The sequence below is a fragment of the Battus philenor genome, unplaced genomic scaffold (assembly GCF_028537555.1).
Source record: "Battus philenor isolate CCGP_79_NKW_IND1 unplaced genomic scaffold, ilBatPhil1.0.hap1 SCAF_28, whole genome shotgun sequence".
Taxonomy (NCBI): Eukaryota; Metazoa; Arthropoda; class Insecta; order Lepidoptera; family Papilionidae; genus Battus; species Battus philenor.
The window spans coordinates 2896569-2919154 of NW_027181691.1; the positions used below are offsets into that span (position 1 = coordinate 2896569).

General features: G+C 33.6%; 2 protein-coding genes across 2 annotated transcripts; both read right to left on the reverse strand.

Moving 5' to 3' along the window:
* Window positions 1–623: 623 nt before the first annotated feature.
* Window positions 624–11637, reverse strand: LOC137925889 (myrosinase 1-like). The gene is made up of 9 exons (XM_068769367.1): window positions 11405–11637; window positions 11013–11125; window positions 9350–9532; window positions 7349–7741; window positions 6983–7077; window positions 4173–4320; window positions 3859–4010; window positions 1793–2031; window positions 624–1427 (listed from the first exon to the last, which is right to left on the reverse strand). Exons 1-9 carry the CDS (start codon window positions 11434–11436, stop codon window positions 1262–1264), a joined length of 1521 nt encoding a protein of 506 aa, XP_068625468.1. The 5' UTR covers window positions 11437–11637; the 3' UTR covers window positions 624–1261.
* Window positions 11638–13388: 1751 nt separating this feature from the next.
* Window positions 13389–22563, reverse strand: LOC137925935 (myrosinase 1-like). Its single transcript, XM_068769430.1, has 6 exons — window positions 22358–22563; window positions 19110–19228; window positions 17161–17828; window positions 16139–16444; window positions 14775–15019; window positions 13389–13956 (listed from the first exon to the last, which is right to left on the reverse strand). The coding sequence occupies exons 1-6, from the start codon at window positions 22375–22377 to the stop codon at window positions 13797–13799; spliced, it is 1518 nt and encodes a 505-aa protein (XP_068625531.1). The 5' UTR covers window positions 22378–22563; the 3' UTR covers window positions 13389–13796.
* Between the last annotated feature and the right edge of the window lie 23 nt (window positions 22564–22586).

The window sequence follows — 22586 nt, forward strand, 5'->3', positions numbered from 1 at the left end:
AATAAAACCTATGTAGCCTTTTAATTTAAAAATTAATATTTAGTACATATCCATAGATACAACATTTTTGTTACGATTTAATCATAACTTTCTTATTTTAAAGCTTTTTACCAACATTTCTTCCATGGGGTATATGCATATCAACGATTTGCTTTGCTAAGTTTGCAAAAAACATGTCTAAAGCAGTACCAATTTGATCGAATGATTTTTCAATTACGAACACAGCTTTTTTTCTTATATTTCATTGAACTACTACGGAATCAGTCTAAAGTAAATAGTGTTAGCGTTTTAAGTATCTTGCTAATTTAGTTTGTATGTTGCATATCGGTTGTAGTTGATTGTTTTTTTTTCAAAAATTCTTTGTGGAATTTCTCATAAAAAATTCCATATCAACATATAAAATTGATTTTTGATTACTTCAAATAAATTTGGGAATGCGGTTTGAAGAAAACTGTTCCTTACATAGCAGACTTATTTAACTATTTAAGTTTCAAAGTGTTACTAGTAATGCCCTCAGAGTCTAGAATTGTTTTCTTAAGTCAATAAGGTTTATTGTAAAAATTCTAACTTTAACTTGCAACCATTTTTAATAAGCAGGTAATATTTCAAATGAAACACCAATATAATAGAAAAATGTATTTATATTTGGATATTTATTAATGCGTAAATGGATGTATTAGTGCGACTATGATTTGATATTTCATGTCAATGACGTAGACAAGATGGCGGACGGCCGTTTAAAAATATTTTTAATTTATTATTATTCAAACCGAGGAATATTAAACAAAAATAATATAAATCTAAGCTAAAAGCTGATCGGTATTTAGCTGCTCTTTAGCGAAATATTACGGCATTTTTGGCATATAAGTCTATAATATTTTAGTACGCATAATTTTTAGTGGACATGACAGAAGAAAGCTTTTTTAGCGTAAGGAATTGTGTAGGTTTAGGAAGTTTATTTTAATAACATTTATTTAATCAAGTATCAAAATTCAGAAGTTGCATTAATGTTAGATGATAGAAAATCGTTATAAATACGTTACAAATATATAAATATGATTTCTTAAAAAAATTTTTTTCAAAATTCAAAAGTCTTTTAATGTTTGGAATCTATTTTTTTGAGCTTGTTTTAATATTTATAAAAATGTATAATCGACACATTTAATTCTTAATGTCAATGGATGTTATCACTGATGGATTGTTCGTATAAAAATATTAGTTTTTTTTTATGGCGTAAAACAAGAAATGCTTTTTACTTGAACTACAACTCTACTCGTTGCTTTGGAGCTATGCTCAGATTCTGGGGCTCCCAATCTTCCTCCACGACCCGCGTCTCGATGATCCGTTTGAAGACGAGAGCGGACATTCGAGGCGTTCTAGTTTTCTCTTCAGAGTTGAAATCCACTTGGTATAGACCGAAACGTTCGCTGTAATCAGAGAAGATTCTAGAACATAGGTTCTTAACATCCTCTTGGGACCAATATAGGAGGTATTTTCCCTTAGATGCCGCTGACACTTTTATTACGCAGGTCCAAAGATAGATGGCGTTTTAAAACATTTATTACTATGGTATATATAATAATCATTTTCATGTCTCCAGCCATAGCACCACCACTGCTGGGCATAGACTACCCTAATCTATTCGCAATACCTGGTGGACTTTCCACATTGAAATTTAATATACAAATTATTTGTATTAATTAAATTAATAGCATTAAGTATAAACTGATTATTCTGATTCTATCTCGTAAATAAATATTCCACAGGATTAAATAAGGGTAAAATGACTAACTTGATGCCGGCAGTCCATTCTACGTTGTCCATAAGACCCCACACAGTGTAACTCCTGACGTCCGTGCCGTCCTCAATTGCTAGGAGGAGGGCTTGGAGGTAATGCCTCATGATCTCCACTCGGCTGCGGTCCCACAACACGGGCTTGGTGGACCAACCGTTCTCCGTTACGTATATAGTAGGGTAGTCGTACCGCTTGTTCAGGTATAAACATAGCTTGTATATACCATAGGGTGCACTCTGAAAATTTACATCATTATACACAGGTTGGGACATCAAATAGAGATTTTTAAAAAATATAGATAAAACGCAAATCTTTGTTAAGAAAATTTATATTTATATAAAGAAACTAGTTTCTTTAATAATTCTGTTCTGTATTGTGCCGCGCTTATTTAATGACGGTAAAGCAGTAGCTGACTATGACACTTCATAGATGGCGCTATTAACAATGGTGTTATGATTGCGTCCATTGCGGTCGCCGGTCGGTAAAGCAGTTGGGATTTGAGATTTTAGTGATAATTTAAAATAATGCAAAATAAACTTTTAAAAGGAATAGCCAATTTAAATAATAAACTTTATATTAATTTATATATTTTCAAAACAACGCATTAAGTGAAGCATATAGCCGAGAGAAATTGTCCTATTTTATAATGTACTTACTCTGGCCATAATTATAATTAAAAATAAACAGAATATTACTTTTGAATTTGGAATCTCTCATTTTGAAGTGCGTGCGTGCTGTTTTTGATCGTTATCAACTTCAACGTTTAAAAGACTGAATTGCTACCATTGAATACCACTTTAAATAATGTTGTTAATGGTTTTATACATATTATGTATATATGTGATCAAAAAGTAAAGTGAGTTGGTTTTTAAAATGTAAATTCTTTATTCATTTTTACAAAATCAATTTCGCCTCCTTCAAACTAATTCCCATGTGATAAAATGCACTTTTGCCAAGGCTTTTTTCCAGTCGTCGAAACAGTCTTTTTCAGGAATAGCCTTCATGACCCTTTTCGATTCGGTTTTATCTAATATCTAAATAGCCTGAAGTCGCACGGAGCCAAATCAGGCTAACTACAGTTTCTAAACGATATCAGTCGCATTCTATTTTTTTTTCAGAAAAGTGATTTTGATTCCAACTGAGACTTGACACATTTGAAACTTACTAATGCCCGGTAGTTTTACTTATACCGACACTTTACTTATTGATCACAGTATATATACTGTAATTTATAAATTTTTACCTACAATAATAAAACATAGTTTTTTTTTTGTTTTTCTATGGCAAGACTAAGTAGTAGTTGGGAATTTGATTTTTTAATAATGACATCAATGAGGTATGTGCCATCTAAACGTACATTATTTTTATATCTCACATTCTCGTAAAACGGTCATATCTACTTGAATGTTATTTTCGAATTGGGCAATTGAAATCGGTTTATCGTAAATGACTAATAATGCAATTCGTTTTAAAATTAAATTTGATTATTCATAACTGGCTTTGAAATGGAGACCGATTGCGTCAAGCACAACTTTGGATGTTCAGACGGAGTTTTCAAATATTTAATGGAATCAGGCGTTACCTTGCGGAAGTCCATCCTAAGTTAGAAAAAGACCAATATTTAGCCACTTCCGCACATGCAGTGGTAGTCGTGCAACAAAGTGCACCGCCCGCCAGCCTAGGAGTTATGTTACACTAATCGGTGTAACATAACTCCTGAAGATGCCCCGTGGAGGGGTGAAACACGTGTTGAGCCATTGTTTGCTGTATACGCATTTATCAGCGGGCTGGCAGGCGGTGCACTTTGTTGCACGACTACCACTGCATGTGCGGAAGAGTTTTAAAGTCGTCAGAAGACGCTGGGCTCAAGATGCTTCCAGGTTGGAAGGTTGAAAGATTGATAATGACTATTAATACAAAGAAAGAACGACGTGTCTGGTTACTTTATTATAAAAAATAGGATTTTTCACAAGTACCGGGAATCTATGGAAAACAAATATTAATATGATTAAGTTCTTAGCTACATGTAATTGATTTTTAAAAAGACGAAAGAGAAAACTCACTCGAAGCCAAAAGGATTCCGACTGGGTCCATTTATCACCGAAGAGCATCTCTACCCCGGCATCATCGATGAAAGACGGTGGGTCGAATGTTTGTGTGGTGGCTTTCACCAGGAATGTGGTATAGTGATTCACACCCAGGAAGTCTGCGGAACCTGATAAAAACGATTTTATTCTATAATACACTTTTTTACGTACTAGTATCTATCCTTCTTTGTTATTAAATAAAAAATGAAAGCCATATGAGGGCTTTTATGGGATCTTCTACCAAATTTTATGTATATATATACATATAATTACATGTATGTTATATTCACCTTTCAATAGCTTGATCTCCTGAGGACTTAATGTTGGCAATCTAGATCTGTAAAATCCTTGCGATTTGCTCTTCTTTGCAACCATATCTTTTACTGTTGACGGAAAACCACCTTCTTTCGACCATATTGGATCCAAGAATAATGCTATCTGTTATAATAATATATTTATTGCACACAATACACAAAAGATATACAAAATAAGGTTAAATATTAAAGTAGAAATTAAACTATCGATACGATCTAAAGCTTCCGGCCAGTTAGACAAGTTGATGCGACCCGTCAAGTATTTCTAGAATTGATCTATTTCTTCGACTTTCTCCGATCAATGTATTATAAAATAATGAATTAGTTCCTGAAGTTTTTAATTAAAAGTTATTGATATGCAGAATAATACCGATTTAATAATTAAAATTATTTTATACTTTTTTTTACTAAATATCAAAAATTTTGTAAAATTTACGTGAGCCCTAAGAAATTTCCGCTTTTATATACAGATGCATATTAGACTTTCATGTCTTGATTTTTGAGTCACAAGTCCAGATTTTATATATACGCATAATATTTATTTTTAGTAATATTAAAAACAGATTGATGTTTTTGCTTGTTCAGGGAAAACGCGGACCAGTAAGGCCATTTCCTTCCTTGTTTCGAGAAAATATGCGGACCAAAGTTTGTTGTCAAGGAAAACTCCAAGTTTTATCAACCCCTCGGTACTGAGTAGTTAATTACTGAGATATAACATTGTCAAGTAAAGTAATGAAAATAATTGTTCTTTTGGATTTTATTTAGTCCTTATAAGAATCAGCGTTATAAACTGAAATTCCAAATTCAAACTAGCCTTATGGAAATGGTTCTAATGTTGACCATTTTTCTATTTTTACACTCGTTCCCACTGCTTTGTTTTGTGCAGGGACTTTACAACGCGTGTAAACAATTTTCTCATTATTTCTTCCTTTCCTTCCTCACAAATTCTCTCTCTCTTTTTCCCACATCTTTCACAAAATCTTTCATTCATTTCGTTCTTCCATACGTCTTCCTTTTTTTCCTCGTGTACATTCTTGATTAAATTAGTTTTTTTCAGACTTTATTTTAATCCTAGCTTTCATTCCCAGCCATGGTCTACTACAACACTTTTGTGAAGAATCTTAGAAATGTAATGCAAATGCCGTCCGCATTTGTCGTCGTCCACGAGGAAGGCAACACTTTTCTCTTTTACTTTCTTGCCCATCTCAATCACGAGATCAAAATGTTGACCCACTTCGAACGTGATAAAATTGTGGTGAGCATACATAACATACTTATACGATACATAAAGAAATATCGCAGGTACGGGGCAAGGTGCCCTATGGGGGATTGGTAGGGTAGGTATGTAAGGGGATAGGTAATCTTGAATGACACTAACCTAACCTAGCCCAAATTATATAGACAGGAGTCATCTGCGAATAGACAACTTGCTAGGAATGTCGTTTGTGAATAGCGTATATAGGAATAGTACTAACATCGACCCTAATGCGACTAATGTGCAACTACTTCGAATTCGGCGTTAAAATCAGGGAGGAGTCAATAGCCTCCCTGATAGGCCGAAAAGATAAACAGTCATTCGTATCTCTCTGCAAAAAAATCGCAAAAAGTGCGATAGAAATAAACAAAAAGCAAACACAGTAAATAAATAGATAAAAAAAGACAAAATAGAACCAAAATGATACATAAAATTGTGATAGAAAATTATTATAGGATATGTGTGTAATAAAAATGTAAAATAAAAATGTAAATTGGAAATGTAAAAAGAAAAAGGGAAAGAATGATAGATGAACAGAGCAAAAAGGAAAGAAAGCAGAAATGTAGCATGAAAGATAGATAATAGACCGAAACAGAAAGTAAAGTATGAAATAAAGAGAGAAAATAAAAAATTATGTGAAAAAATTAAATTGCCAATAAAGTCCCTGTCTCACCAAAGATAGGGGTGCGAGAGGCCCCCAATAGCGGGGGCCAAAAAAAAAAAGTTCAACTACCTCAGTGCGACAGGATACAATTTTAAGCGTGTTCCATACGATCTAGAGGTTTCAACATTAAGGTCTCTATAGATTTGGGATATATCGCAAGTACGGGGCAGTCTGGAATATCCTGGTACCCTGGCACCTAGCCCGAAGTGTAAATACAAGGGTCGTCTGGGAATAAAGTAACTTATTAGGAATGTAGTACATGTATAGCGTATATAGAAATGGTAACATGGACCCTCGTGTTACCCCACTTTGTACAGGATACAATTATGAGCATACTTTTTATACTATACTTAAAGGCCACGTGGGACGTATACGACCCATACTTTAAAAATTTAAAACGTTTAAAACGTATTCTCTACACTTTTTCAATACTGCAAAACTATAATTAACAGGAAAAAGTTATACAATTTAATATGCATTTCGTACGCGCATACATGATGTGAAGTTATCTGTATTCGACTCTGCAATTATTTGTTTAAGAATCATTTGTTTTTCAATGAGAACTACAAATAGCTTGAACAGTGCAGCTGGGTTTGTATACGCCCCACATGACATGAAATGTTTTTAGAAGGTCCTGTATAGACGAGGGATATATCGTGGAGGCGGTCTGGGATGACCTGGTACCCTCTAGGATACTTGTACACTACGGGCTAGGTACCAAGTGAAGCGAAGTGTACATAAAAGCATATACCGAAGGATAGGGATATAGATAAGGCGGCCTAAAACGCCTTTGTACTACGGATACGGATCATAGAACCTTGAATAACTTTTTGTATAAATTATACCTCTGGGATTTAAAACACTTACATTAAAATCTCTGAATATCTCTGCAGCTTCTTTATTATCCGTGCTGTTGTCAACGGGATCTGCCCAGTTCAATGACATAGATATACCGACTGAACCTATAAAAAAAATGTTTATGATATATGATTTTTTTAATTATAACATCCTATCGCGGTCAACAGTTTATATGTATTGGTTTTCGTGTGGGTCTCTAATTTGGAATCCACCCAGGTCATCACAGTTACTTCAACTGGTCGATCAGCTATATCCATCGTCATCGAGTAATCAACTCTTCATGGCTGTGAGCATAGACTTTTAGTTTGCCAATGATGCTTACAATATTTAATTTGTATATAATAAAGTATAATATATCATGAAAGTAGATATTACCTTTGTATTTATTTTTAAACTCCTTTTCATATAGCCTGTAAGCTTTCGCATGAGCCAATAATACGTTCTTAGTGCATTCGTAATCCGCGACACCTTTCGCATTGATAGCAGGAGCAGCCATGGTGCCTCCATAGCCGAACATACACACGGAATTAGGCTGGTTGACTGTTATCCAATAGTCGACCCTATCAGCATATCTATTAAAGACTACTCTAGCGTAATCCTCGAACCAATCGATCGAAAGAGGGTTCATCCAACCTCCAAGGTCTTGTAACTTCTGCGGTAAGTCGAAATGGTATAGCGTTACCATCGGTTTAATGTTGTATTTTATTAATTCATTTATCAAGTTGTCGTAGTACTGGAGACCCAGCTCGTTTTGATCGTTGGGGAAACCTGGAATGATTTTTTGAATACACAGGATGATTGATTATAGATATAAAAGCTTTTAAGGAGTGATGACGTCATTTGCAGTCTATTAATGTATGTTGTATAAAATATATAACGTAATTATATTATAGTCAGAGAAATAATTTTCAAAATTCGAATTACTATGTATTAAAATTAATTAGTTTTTATTATCTGTCTAGCAGACTTTGTACTACCAGAAATTAATGGCCCGTCGAAATCTAACAGAAAAATAAATGTAACAAAATTGACCGTGAATATGTTGAATCATCCTGTATAAAGTGCGTATGTGTTGAATAAGTGGCTGTGAATGAGATTGCATTTTCTTACTATCTCAAATCTAATCTGATAAAATAGATAGAAATAAGTATGTCAAAAAACTGCCTATAAAACGCTTATTCATGTTATAACATGATAAAATTAAATATGTCTTAAATTAATACCGAGCATGTATTTTCTTTTTGAATCAACACAATGCAATGACAGCTCCAATGACAATAACATCAGTAACGGCATTTGAATTCTAATGTGCGTTCGAATTGGAATTCGAATGAATTTAAAACAAAAACAATTGTCGCCGTAGTGGCCAGTGATTACGTTCTAACTTTAAACATAATAACTACGAAATAGATATGTCATTACACACCTTAAATTGCCATGTCATTATTTATAAGATGCAAGTCATCACACATACTGTATTGAAATAAATGAGACCTTGATCAATAATAATGCAGGCGTTGGTATCCAATTTATTTATTCTTAGCAAATATCTTGTAATGCTGTTTTAATTTCGTCGAGTGAGATCCATAATATTTATTTTTTTACGCAAAATATAACCTATATATTATTACGTAGAATTGTATAACGTAACTGTCTGTCTGTTGTATCGGAAAACATATTTGTCAATGTGCATTTTAAATAAAACATTTTTATTTAAATTTATATATACATAAGAAAAATATTACCACCATATTTCAAAACAATAATTTTAAAAACGCAACACTGAAACAAAGTAATCTGAACTTTGTAAATGCTTTTTCTTACTGAACAGAGTTTACCATAGATTAAATGACAGGAAATGAACTATACAATTACCCTATTAAAAATTTCACACTTATAACTAATCATCCTGTACATAAGTTTAGCACTGTAAACAAATATCGCCTTAAATAATACCTTTCTTTAAGCTTCAAAAACTAAGTCAAACCTAACTTATCATGTAATTAATTTAAAATGTATTAAACAAGTCATTAAAAATATTAAAAGTTGTATAGGATTTTTAATTTACAATGATACCTAAGAATGAATTGTTCCAACTACTCTAATAAGAACATTTGTGTTTACCAAATAAAAAAAAAACTATCCAACATGGTAGACAGTGGGCTCTATGACATTTGCAAGCAATCAATATAAATGATCCAAAGTGAATAATAACATGAATAAAGAAATAAATGTCTTTCAATCAGCAGTAAAGTATGTCACATCACTAATTAGAAACAGAAGTAGATAATACATAGTTAAATAAACTAATAAAATTTACTTAGGATTGAAATTTTCATGTATGTAGAACTAAATATTATATTACAACAAACTTACCAGATGGTAAAATTCTTGGCCATGATATTGAAAACCTGTAATAGTCCACTCCGAGCTCCCTAAGCATTTGAACATCTCGTTTATACTCGTAGTAGGAGTTACAGGCCACATCTCCATTTGTAACATCTGCTCTTGCATCGGGGTGAGTGTGGAAATATCTGTCCCAAATGCTTTCACCTTTACCTAAAGTTATAAATATATGGATAATGTATAATATCAAATATCTCAAAATAATAATAATAATAATGAGACATATATAAAACATGATTATATCAATAGTACATTGACTGCTAGACATAAGCCTCCTATTAGATTTCTAAACAGCATGCATTCAGTGTCATCCAACACACTTAATTAAATAATCTGTCCAGCTGGTGACTGGTGGTCACTCTAAGCTGCTGTTGCTGGTCCAAAGTCATTTCAGAACCATTAGGCCCCAGGCATCTGTTGTATGCCTGGCCACTAGCATTCAACTTGCCATGTACAATAACATGCCAAACAATAACATATTAAGACTACATAAGTTTTAGAAAAATATGGTCTGAAATTTGGTCCTGTAGGGTACTTTGAAATGGTAACTGCACCCTATGTGATAGACAAGGCAAAAGTCTTTTAGAAGAGCCTCATACATCACAGAATGCACAACAATATGTCCCCATCAGTTACAAAAGAATTTTGCGGCCTCACAGTTTAGCAAAATAAGTAATAAAATTACTTTGTGGAGGGCCCTTGGGTCTTGAACCTTGATTACTGTAAATAAGTCAAGACTAAGCACCTTTGATGATGTAACAATTCTAGCAAAGAGTAGATATAGTAAACAATTTATAATCTTAGCAATTATTTTAATCAACCTGATGTCTGCTGTACAGGCTTGCAAGCCTAGTTTAAATATCAAAAGTAATGCTATATTTTTAAATATAAATTATTTTCATGCTAGAAACTTACAACTCAACAACTAAATTAACATAATTTTTTTAGACTCTTATTAGTTTCATATATATGATAGAGTTAAATAAATAAATAAATATTAATGACAAAAATAATAAGATATATATCATTAAATAATTTGACAATACAATTTGAAATACAATCTTAATTGATGTTATATGATACAAGCACAATGTTTTTGTGATAACATAGTAATTATTACTTTAACATGTTGCTCTTAATTAGAGATAACGAAAGGCTAGCCTAAGTAGAGAAGGCAAATAGGTTATTAAACATTTTTAATGTTTAACGTTTTGCCGTATCTTTGTATATGTTATAAAGTATAAATAGTATTTCTCCATTTATGTCAGGTTTAGGTTAAAGAGTGCTGAAGCAACTTGGTCCATTTTTTTACAGTAATTATGGTCAAGGTGTTCCAACATCAAAAGAAACCTACATAACCCTAGCAAATCCTGACGGGCAAGTTGATGCGGATGTGGACAGGCTACACAGTGCATAGAAAGATCATGGAACAGCAAGCTTAGTGCAAGACATCCACCAGCAAGATTACCAATCTTATTAAGATCATTGGAAGATCTCTATACAGGCCACTCTAAGCCAGTCCTATTGGAAATCTATATGGCAGACCTAAATCTAGCTATTTATGCTCAGTATTCTAGTTTACAAAGATTTATTTTAGCCATGGCATTAATTAAATTATAAAACTTAAAAATACCGTCTACATTCCAAGCACCCTCTATTTGATAGGCAGATGTAGAAACTCCAAACTTAAAATCCTTTTTAAATTTTCTTTGCTTGTTGTCTGACCAACCCTCTATTCCAAGTACGCTAAAAAAAGATTCTTTCATAAAGATCTACTAGCTATATAAATTAAATGTGCTGAATAAATTTCTTAGACGTGCAATGAGAATTTCTAACTAATAGTGTAACATGTTGCAACTACCATCTTAAGTTATCATAATATGTTTAAAATTATGGGAAAGTTATGTAATAAATATAAAGATACGATAGTTTTTAGCTACATTTTCGTTTAATATAATTAATTAAAACAATTGGTATTATTTTTAAAGTTTAATCATGAGTAAAAATAAATGAACTATAACTTACCACAAACAAATAAAAATATACAGCGATCTCATTTTAATCACTCTAAAAAATGTGTACCATGCTACGCAAACAACTACGAAATGAAACCTGAAACCTAACTTCTGATGATAAAACAATAATAATATTCCTTGCTAGTGATAAAGTCAATTTATCAATTAACTATTTCGTCTTACCGGCGAAATAAAGATATGATTAAGGTTTTCACTATTTACTAATTTATACAGAACAATGCAGAATGTACAGAGTAGAGTAAACAGTTGTGATAATGACCCACAGACCTCTAGTGACCCAAAGAACACTAATAATATTAAATGAATTCGGTTTATTAATGTATGATAATTACGTAATATTATTGATTTTTGCACAGTTTTTATTTAATTGTAATTACGTGTACGAAAGAGAAAATTACCAATTTATAGAACTACTTTACAGTCAAATAAATAAAAAACAAATACATGCACCGATTTCTGTATAGCGCCATCTATGTATAAACATGTCCGCTTAGAACTCGCCTCGGTATGTTACAAAACCTTACTCTTATTAATTCTCTTAGTTTTGGTATTGCTTAAATATTGTACTGATTAGATTTCCAGATATATATATGCCTTATATATGCCATGAACATTTTACTGATTTCGATAATGAAGAACTAAAATCATGGCTTGACTTCACCTAGCAATATAAGCTTTTAATATTTAAAAAAAGTAAAGCTAGATGGAATCGTTTTTATGACCGGACAACTTTATTTTTTTGATATTCACTTTCAGCACAACCAATTATTACTCTTTTGAAATATGTACTATGTGGAATTCAATTGCAGTGCAAATTTTCATAGTTCATTTTCTTCACATTTTTTGTTGTTTTGATTAATATTAGTATCTATGGCTTCAAAGCATCGGCGAAAAGTTGCCAGTTTATGTCGGGTTTTCTAAATGCTGCATTTTGGAGAAAGTACGTCAGAATTGCACCAAGTAATTCCCCCATCTTTTTCCTTAAAATAAATCTTGAAATATAGTTGAAATCCCTTCCATCCGCACTAAGTGTTTCGCTACTAATTTTATAGTATGAACTGCCAGTCTGGAATTACTTTCTTTAAGGGAAGAGTGAATATTTTTCTCGTCATCGCTTAACATCAGGTGAGACAGAGGTCAAATGCAAATGCATCGTCTATAAATGATAAAAATATGGTAGAAATGTACTGTATAGGTTTCATAAGTTGAATTTTTAAAGAGATCTATGAGAAATCTAGGAACCTCTGATCTAGCTCCTCGCCATACCTTGCGTAACCAATCACATCTGTACTAATATTGATTAAGATTATTACTTAAAAAAGATAACAAAAATATCTTACTATCAATGTTACTTGATGTTGGTTTTCTTTAATTATTAATTTCTTTTATTAAACATTGAAAAAGGTTTCTTTTAATTAATTTCGAGCCGAGAAAAACTGTCAAAATTTATTATTATTTGTATGTTAGAAAATCTACGAATATGATCAGTTTTATACCGTATTTGTACATAATTTGCTGGATAGGTAAGCATACATGATAATGATATTTGCAAGTAATTTAAAGCTATAACAGTTTTTAACTTTATTGTTTTTTTAATGATAGTTAAAGTCAAATTATATTTATTCGAGAAGACCTTATTATCGGTATTTTAGAATCGACTAAATTGTCGTAATACCAAACACTATATTGCATTGATTACCATAGAAATCCGATTGAATTCCGAAACAGTTCCAAGCAAATAGGTCAAGGACCCAACCTTAAATTAAAAATAATAAGAATGCAGTAAGAAATTGTAGGCGTTTTCTTTTTCTTTTTTTTTTATAAAACTGAGCAAAAATAGGTTGAATAAAATATAACGTTGAAGCAATTCAATCTTAAGCATTTTTATCACTTTTTTTTAATCTTGAAAACTATAGTAAACTTTGGAAATAAGTTAGCGTTTCACAATATTTTCAAATTTATTTATTGACAGGTTAGTAATTTTGTTTGGGAGCTTGTTATAAAATCTAATGCAATTACCCTTAAATTAATTGCCTATTTTTGAAGTATAATGGTGGGTTAAGAATAAGCATGCAGTAGTTTATTCATATTTCTGGTATTAATATTATGTACATTAGTGTTTTTCTGAAATTTAACAAAGTTTTTACACAATATTTTCAAATATATATCGACCATGTGCAGTCATTATACTTACTTCTCAAAATTTATCACTAAGGGAAGCTTGCGGGATTATATATGTGGTAAAAAATTGCATCAACATAACCAAAAATTGTCAAACATTACAAAATATGGTCATACACAATGTTAGGCGAAGGGCGTACCGTTTATTCGAATATTTTAAAATGAATATTATTATATTTTCGGTATCCATTCTGTTCAGTCTAGTGTCCCTCGTCGATGGTCATGTTCAAGGAGTCTGGTTCGTAATTGTGGTCGATCACCCGCGTTCTGATGATCTCTTTGTAAACGAACGCCGTCTTCTTGGGCGTACGAGTTCGGGCTGGGTCTTCAAAGTCCACGTGATATAGTCCAAACTTTATCCTAAAAGAGAATACGTGTTTGTCAATAGTACATAAACATATCAATTTCACATTGGGTGAAATACGTCGGACATTCACATTAGACTTCGAGCAAGTTTGGGGATATTGCATGTAATACTACCAACATATAAATCATTTAAGATAAATTTTAGGTCTCGATTACACGAGGTAAAAAGGCTTAACTATAATATTGTCGAAATCGCTATACTGCGCCTTAATGGCGATGAATCAAGGGGGAGTATCGGCCGACAACAGTCACGGCAGTATATGTGATTATTTATAGTGTTCAAGTTTCGAATGGGTGAATATATAGTTCATTTGTTAGCAATAAGCTTTAAATATCTTACACCAATGACCAATCGCCTTGTATTTGGTGACAGAATAAATATTACATAAACAGTTTATTATGTTCGACTACCAATAATACGAAAAAAAAAACAACTAAATGGCTAATATAATTAACACTGTAGAACCACAGGACGCAGTTAATATCCGACTAGACGACTATTAACTGTCTCCAGAAAAAATGCACTTCATGAGAATAAAAAAAATGAAAATCAGCTTGACAGCAAACGTCAAATAGAAACTGACATTACAGTGTTGCTATTTAAAACTTAAATTTATTACTAAAACACGAATAAATTTACTGCGTTGCGTGGAGAACAGATACAAAATGAACAGACGATATTGTCATGTTCGTTGGAAGAAGCAGGATTAAAGATGCAGATATTGTAAACCTCAGGGGGAAGCCGTTATGTACATTTGAACGTCTAAAATAATGATGATTGAATAACAACTATTTTGTCCAAAACAACTTACGTATATCCAAGCATCCATTCAAAGTTATCCATCAAGCTCCACGCGATGTAACTCTTAACATTCACACCGGCGTCTAAAGCGTCTAGAACATTCTCCAAAGCAGCTCTATAATATTCGACTCTGTCGTCATCTTCCAATCCAGACTCCAGTCCAGTCGGCCAACCGTTCTCAGTGATATAGACGACAGGATTGTTGTACTTGTTTTTTATATGAAGTAGAACGTTTAAGAGACTGTCCGGTGCTTGCTGTAACGTTGAGAATATTGTACATTGGCTTTAATGACTCATTATCATTATTTAGACAGCTTTTCTCAAACGCAATGTATAGGCAATTAATACTTACGACGGAATTGCTGTAGTTTATAATAATTGAAATAAAGTAGTAGAGTAAGCTTAGTTCTTAAAAAAATAACTTTTGGATTTATTAATGTAATAACCAGAGATTAGATATTAAGATACATGATTATTTAAAGTTGCGCGATGGCTTATTATGGAATACATTCATAGAAACGATCACGGTGTCATATAAGCAGAGATTGCGAAAGCAGTCTCTTATTTAGTTTATCTCTAGCTGTTACATTAAAAACTACTTTGTGGAAACGCGACCCGCTGACAGCGCGTGTGCTTAAATAACTTTTTTTTTTTTCGGTCTGGACTCACTGCTGTAGATTCCGCGGATTCGAGGCGGCAAGGTGCAGAAGGAGCTTAGTATAAGACCTGCTTTTAGGTAGCTTGGGGTCTCCCGGTGGAGCCTCGGTGGGGCCGCTTCATGTAGTTGAATTTCACTGGATTAGGACTCAATTTGGGAGGTCGACGAGCTCTTAGATCGCTTCGACTGACTAGTTTTAAGCTCCCCCCACTTCGGTTTAAAGCATTCCGACACATGGGAACCCGGGAAGGGTATACTTGATTTTGGACGGTTGCTATTGCCTGCCAATAATACTTCTGTCTGGTATCGGAGGTTGGGTCCCATGTGACACACGTTTCGGTCCCGACGAGACCGGTTGTTTATCGAATGGCGACGATGACGATATGTCTTATTGTTGTCTGATTGTTCTTAAACTCGAGTTTGTGGTTCAGTCGACAGCTGGCTTGATACGCTTAAAGGAAAATCCACCACAATTTAGAACGGCATTTAGGAAAATTTCATACAACAGTCTTTTGTTTTAATTAGGATACATACCGTACTACTAAACATCTAGTAGTAGTTGGTATCAAAGTGTACTCACAGCGCGGTACAGTGGTTTCGGTAGCACTATAGCATATTTTTTCTTTTAGCTTTTTTATGTGTTGCTGTGTACATTTTGAACAGTAAATATTATCAATATAATGACGTAAAAAACGACTCAATGTTCATCATCTCACCTTTAACCATACCATTGGAGAGGGTTTCCATTCATCAGGCTTGTGATTTCCGACATTAATATCATCGTATACAGATGGAACAGGGTGCTTTCTTAGATATTTCGTAGCAGACACCAAAGCCGCTGTGTAATGGTTCAAGCCGAAGAAATCGGACGAGCCCTTCATCAACTCTATCTCTTCCTGAGTAAACTCTGGCATTCTGGACTTGGTATAACCTTGTTCTGCGCTCTTTTTGTCAACAAGTTCCTTTAAAATTTTAGGGAATCCACCGTCTTTTGAGAAAATCGGATCCGTGTAAAGACTACACTGTAAATATTAGAAAATATAAGAAGATAATCGAAGCCAATGTAATGTGAAATCGAACGCATGCTTAAAGTTGTACGTGGCTAGTATATTAATTTGATAAAACTTATTTGTTATACTAGGATACCGGAAAGTAATTTTGTTTCTGTCGACATATTTTACAGAAAAATTGATTGATTTTTATCGCTCACGCATTGAACATTTTTATACTAAATTGCAATGTTTTATTCCAGTTTGAGAGCTACATACACATATTAGGGGGACGGGAAAGTAACGTCGTTTCCGTCGACATATTTTACAGAAAAACTGATTGATTTGTTACCGCTCCGGCATTAATTTTGTATACTAGATTGCAAAAGGTTGTTGATAACGAAGGTAAATATATTGTTGATTAGAAATAAAAACTTGTTAAAAATGTAGTCGTGTGAATTTAACATAAGAAAGCGACGTTACTTTCTGGCCCCCCTAATATTATAATGTATTAAATAGATATAAGTAAACAATTTGAAAGAGAAAAATTCTTCTTTAGAACGTAATACATGTAGACCAGTAAAACTGACAACGTTGTTATAGTAGTTGGAAGACCAAATTGTCTTCTTGGAATTCTATAGGAGAAGTCTAATTCTAGCAATGAACGTTCTGTGGCCGAAATCATCACGATGAAAATATCTGTTTAGCTCTGTTATAAACTATATGAAAGAAATATTACAAAGCCTTACGTCAGCTTGTCGTTGCAATTCAGCGGCGAATTCATCCTCCTTAGAATCATTCAAGGGTCCATGCCAAGAGTAAGAATACGTGATACCACATACACCTCCATCGCCCGCGAACTCATTTTTGTAAAGGCGGTATGATCTCGCATGAGCCAATAGCAAGTGCTTTGCGCAGAGATACGCTCCAATACCGGTTGCGTTTAGCATTGGCGCCATTGTAAACGAGTCATACCCTTGGTAACAAATTTCCTTTGGCTCATTGAACGTAATCCAGTGCTTCACTCGATCTCCGAACAATTCGTACACAACGCGAGAGTAATCTTCGAACCATTGAGGAAACAGCGGATTTAGGAAACCACCTAAATCTTGTAGCTTTTGTGGCAGATCCATATGGTAGATAGTAACCATGGGAATTATTCCATGTTTTATCATTTCGTCTATGTAATTATTATAGAATTCGACACCGGCTTTGTTGATCTTATTCGGGAATCCACTTGGTAAGATTCTGGCCCAGGATACGGAGAAGCGGTACACGTCCAGACCGAGTTCCCTCATCATTTCAACGTCCCGCTTGTAGTTGTGGTAGGAGTCAGCTGCCACGTCGGCGTTACTCAAGTCCTCGATGATGGTGGGTTTATTGTGGGTTAAATAATCCCAAAAGTTTTCTCCTTTGCCTAAATATTACGATTAATTTAGTTATTCATAGTTTTAAGTACACAAAAACTTAAAAATTATGCAACCGACACCCTTAACCACTAAATAAAATTCGCCGCAGATTAAGTTTGTTTTATATAGATAGGAAAATTGAAAATGATACAACATATCTAAATAAGTAATAGATAAAATAGAAAGCTAAGTTAATTTTATATAAAAAGAGCTTAAATAAGTAAGGAATTAATTATATATAGATAGCAGAAACAATTAACAATACCATCATGCAAAATGCTATTTATTAGACTAATAGATGGCACACATAAACAATGACAAATTTAAAGACAATGACAAGTGCCAGAGTTAAGGTAATTTGTAGTTAGTTAATAAGGAATAAAGAAAGAAGAAAAATTGTAAATAGGGTGGTAAAAGGTCTCAGCCCTTTTAGGGCCACCATACACCTTTAGTGTGACCAAAAAAAGATGTATAATGTTAAAAAAAAACAGAGCGGCTACAAATTTATATTAGCTAAGAAATTTTGTTTAATTTAAATCGAGTATTAAAGGGAAATGCGCAAATAAGAAATTGAACTGGCTGTGGGCATAAGCGCGCAGAACAGACCGGCAAGCGCAGAGTAAGACGCCCGCCCACTCACAAGTAAACAGACGACCACGATGTTAAAGTTGGACCACGTTGAAGAATCTGGATGCAGGTTAATTTCAACTGGTCCGATTGGAAATCTATAGGCATATGTATTTTTTTCTAAATATGTTTAAGGACATAATAAACATATTTAATAAAATCAGGCGTTACCTCGCGGAAGTCCATCCTAAGTAAGAAAAGGACCAATATTTAGCCACTTCCGCACATGCAGTGATAGTCGTGCAATGAAATGCACCGCCCGCCAGCCCAGATAAATGCGTATGCGGCAAACAATGCGAATCACACAACCGCCACCGCCAAATTACTCAACACGTGTTTCACCCCTCCACGGGGCATCTTCAGGAGTTATGTTACACCGATTAGTGCCAAACACAGAGTTGACTCTGAATATTCGTCCTTTTCTAACATAATAAACATATCCATGTCAGACAAATGATCATTATAAGTGACATGATACGACGCGAAAAAGTACGTTTATCATTATTAGTTTTGTATTGATTTAAAATTACTAGTTAAAACTATCAGAAATGATCACAGATTGTAGCGAAAAATTGTTATTTTTAGTTGACTACTTGTATTTCAGAAGAGATAACAGAATATAAGACACGGTACGTCAAGTATCTGTGGTAGCTATTATTTACCGTCAGCATTCCAAGCCCCCTCGATTTGATAAGCAGCGGTTGCCGCTCCGAAAATAAAGTCATCTGGAAATTTTCTTTGTCGCCTTGTTGAGTTTGCATCGCAACCTGCAGCGAGCAGTCTGAAACAATGACCTGTTTTTATTTATAACTAGGGCTTTATTGTGGTACGCGAGGGCATACGGTGTACCCAAAAGGAAAATTTTTATAATAACTGAAAAATAAAAACAAGAGAAAGAAAAAAAAGTGTGTAACATTTACCAATATTTTGTGATTTTTTGTAAATAGGTCAACATAATTTAAATCAATTATATTGACATAACGTTCTTAAAAACAAAAAAAAAATAATTAGATTTTTTTTAAAAAACAGCGGAATATAACGTGGGCACAAAGATGGGCACCAAAAATTGTACACTTTCATTTTCTGAAAATTATATATTTTTCCTTTTATCTTTTGAATACTTTTATTTATAAAAAATACATTATTTTCATCCTATTTGTAACAGTTTTCTGTTAAGCAGCAGTGTGAAATTAAATTCTCTATTAAAAGGTACCGCAGTTAATTAAATTATATTATATTAAAAAAATGCGCCAGTTTGTGTCTTGAAATGGCATAAAAAGGAATTGTGGACAACCCCACAAATGTCATTTATAATTATGAGTAAGAAGAATAACATAAGAACGTCAGTGCGCAACGGCATAATAAGGATCGGTCGAATTAATTGCATTCTGCGAATATTAATATTATTAACAAGAGCACCCTACTATCTCCACATAATAATTAAAAGTAAGAGCGTATTGGATCGCTAATTGGGAATTGGAAGTGGTAATGGGCAGGCCGTGAGCGCTTAGAATCTATGGCCTTAAAGTTCTGGGATGGAGAAGATAGACCGGCGAACTCAGTGTGGGACGTCCATCCACAAGGTAGACTAATAAGCTTAAGTAAGAAAAGGACTAATATATAGCTACTTCCGCTATGTAGCAGTAGTCGTGCAATAAAGTGCACATACAAAAGTGCACAATAAAGCTTGATAATGTCGTTATAAAATTATGGATACATGCTGCTTTCAACCGCTCATGTTGGAAACTTATAGGAAAGGCTTCACCAGTGGACGTATTACAACTGCAATGATGATGTCGATGTACAATCGTCGACACGCTTTGTACAGATATGCGACTCGTCTATGGGACCGCTACTGGAACGGAAAACGCATTTTGAAATACAAGCCGTTTATGATATAAGTTCCTCAGGTGTGTAAATATAGTTATTTGTACACTTGTGGAAAAGTTATATCACAAAAGGTTTGTTGCAGTTTTGTAAATATAATAGTAATTCTAAAGTCAATCCGGCTCCATCTAAAACGAGGTCGGCTCGTATGTAACGTGAGACGCCTTCTACCGATCATATTAAAAAAGGATTGTTGCTGGAGTGTTTTCCATCTCGTCTCTCAGTGCTATCGCTTTGTGCAGTGATAGTAATATTAGTCAAGTAAAAGCGATAAACCAAGACTAGGTTCTAGGTTCATACCTTTCGGTCGCTTTTGAGTAGGTATCACTGCATGTGTGGAAGTGGCTAAATATTGGTCCTTTTCTTACTTAGGATGGACTTCCGCGAGGTAACGCCTGATTCCATTAAATAAACGAATTCAATTCAAAAGTCGCTAGATGCTAGCAGAGCAAGAATAATAATCTATAAGGAGTTTATAAGTAAAAATACAAAGTAAGAATAAGGAAAAGATAAATTGTTTATTAAAATAAAATAAAAATATAAAAATAATATAGCTGAAGTGTAAGAGTCGCGAAATAGAATTGTAACAAACTGTGATAATAAAAAAAATAAAAAAATTAAGGAGAGAATTGTGAATGGAATGTAAATAAATGGTAAGAGAATGAAAGGAAATGTTAAGAATGGAAGAAGAGTAATAGAGATTGTGTGGAACGGAAGAGGAGAGTGATAAGAAAACGCAAATTGAAAAACAATTAAAATAAACATGTCTATGTCCTGAAAATAACCTCCTGTATGAAAGGCCCCATAAACGGGGCTAAAAAATACAACGGTAATCGACTGTTGAGAGAGGCCTATATAAGCGAACCTTGAGCTATGTGTCCACTACCACTACAGACGATCAATACCTCGAGCTACGTCAGCGACCATTCTTCTGCGGATCTCCTATTTTCTGCTTTAATCTAGCAGGGAAACTCCGAGCATATACCTTCTCCATTACTCTCTGTGTAATCTTTAGTTTTTTTTATGAGGCCTATCGCATACGACCACGAAATCTTTACTATAATTTCAACAAATATTTGAATTATAAATTTATTCATTTATTAAAAATTCGTGTAAGAAGGGACCGTATAAAAAAGAGTTTGTGGTACAATGTACATTATAGAAGATAGGTTTATTATATCATGATGAACTAACATACGGTACGATCAATTAACGTTTGTAGAGTTTAATTGTAATTATCTTTTTAGGTCACAGTTTTGCACACACTCACACGCATACATTACCACACACACTCAACGAAAGCAAGCAAATTTACCTTTTTTTTACTCATATACATACTTTTATACTGTTTTTCGTTTATAATTTACATGACATTATTTAATTGTTTGTACTTTAAATCTAGATTCAGATTATAGTTGAAGATATTGGCCGATTATTATCTAGTAAATAACAATTTAGAAGCCAGAGTAGATTAGAATAAATCTTAATGTTTATAAAAATACTACACTTAGAGCTTCGCTGCAGGATCGGATCAGAAGTGAAAAGATCCGTGGAAAAGCCAAGGTCCAGGATATAGGTCAGAGAATTGGTCATCTGAAATGGTAACTGGCAGGGCTCGTCGCTTAGGGTTACCGAGTGTCGACCTCGAGCTGGTGGATGCGAGGGTAGGCCCTTCGCTGTTTGGTCGCGGGAAGTGCAAGATCAGTCATCGTGGCGATCTTTGGCAAAGGATTAAGCCTTGAAGTGGACAACTTATTTGAAAAGAAGAATCACGTGTTTACAAAATATATGTAAATCAATATTCATAAACAACGCGATTTTAAAACGATCATAAGTGCTAAGTGTTTTTAAATTCAATCTGTAATATAGAAATAAGTATTATAAATTCAATTAGGTATATTCTAGAATATTTAGATCGCTATCGTGTAGTGGGCGTCTATTGCCAGACAAGTTGACGATTATTAATAATTTTATACGAAATTATATAGTTTTATTCGAAAAATAGTTAATTATACATACTTACATAAGCAACAAAAACTTCATTCTTTGTTCCGTACGTTTTGACTGACGTCTATATTGATACTGTTACACGGGATGTTATCTCTAGGTCGCTTATTAGATTACAATTATCTTTCACTACAGTTTCAATGTATTTGATTCAAACGCGAATGTGTTAAAATTGATGCGATATCTTTGTCGATGTCTGACGCTTATAACTGTCTACCGATTTGTGAAGTTATTATTACTATAGC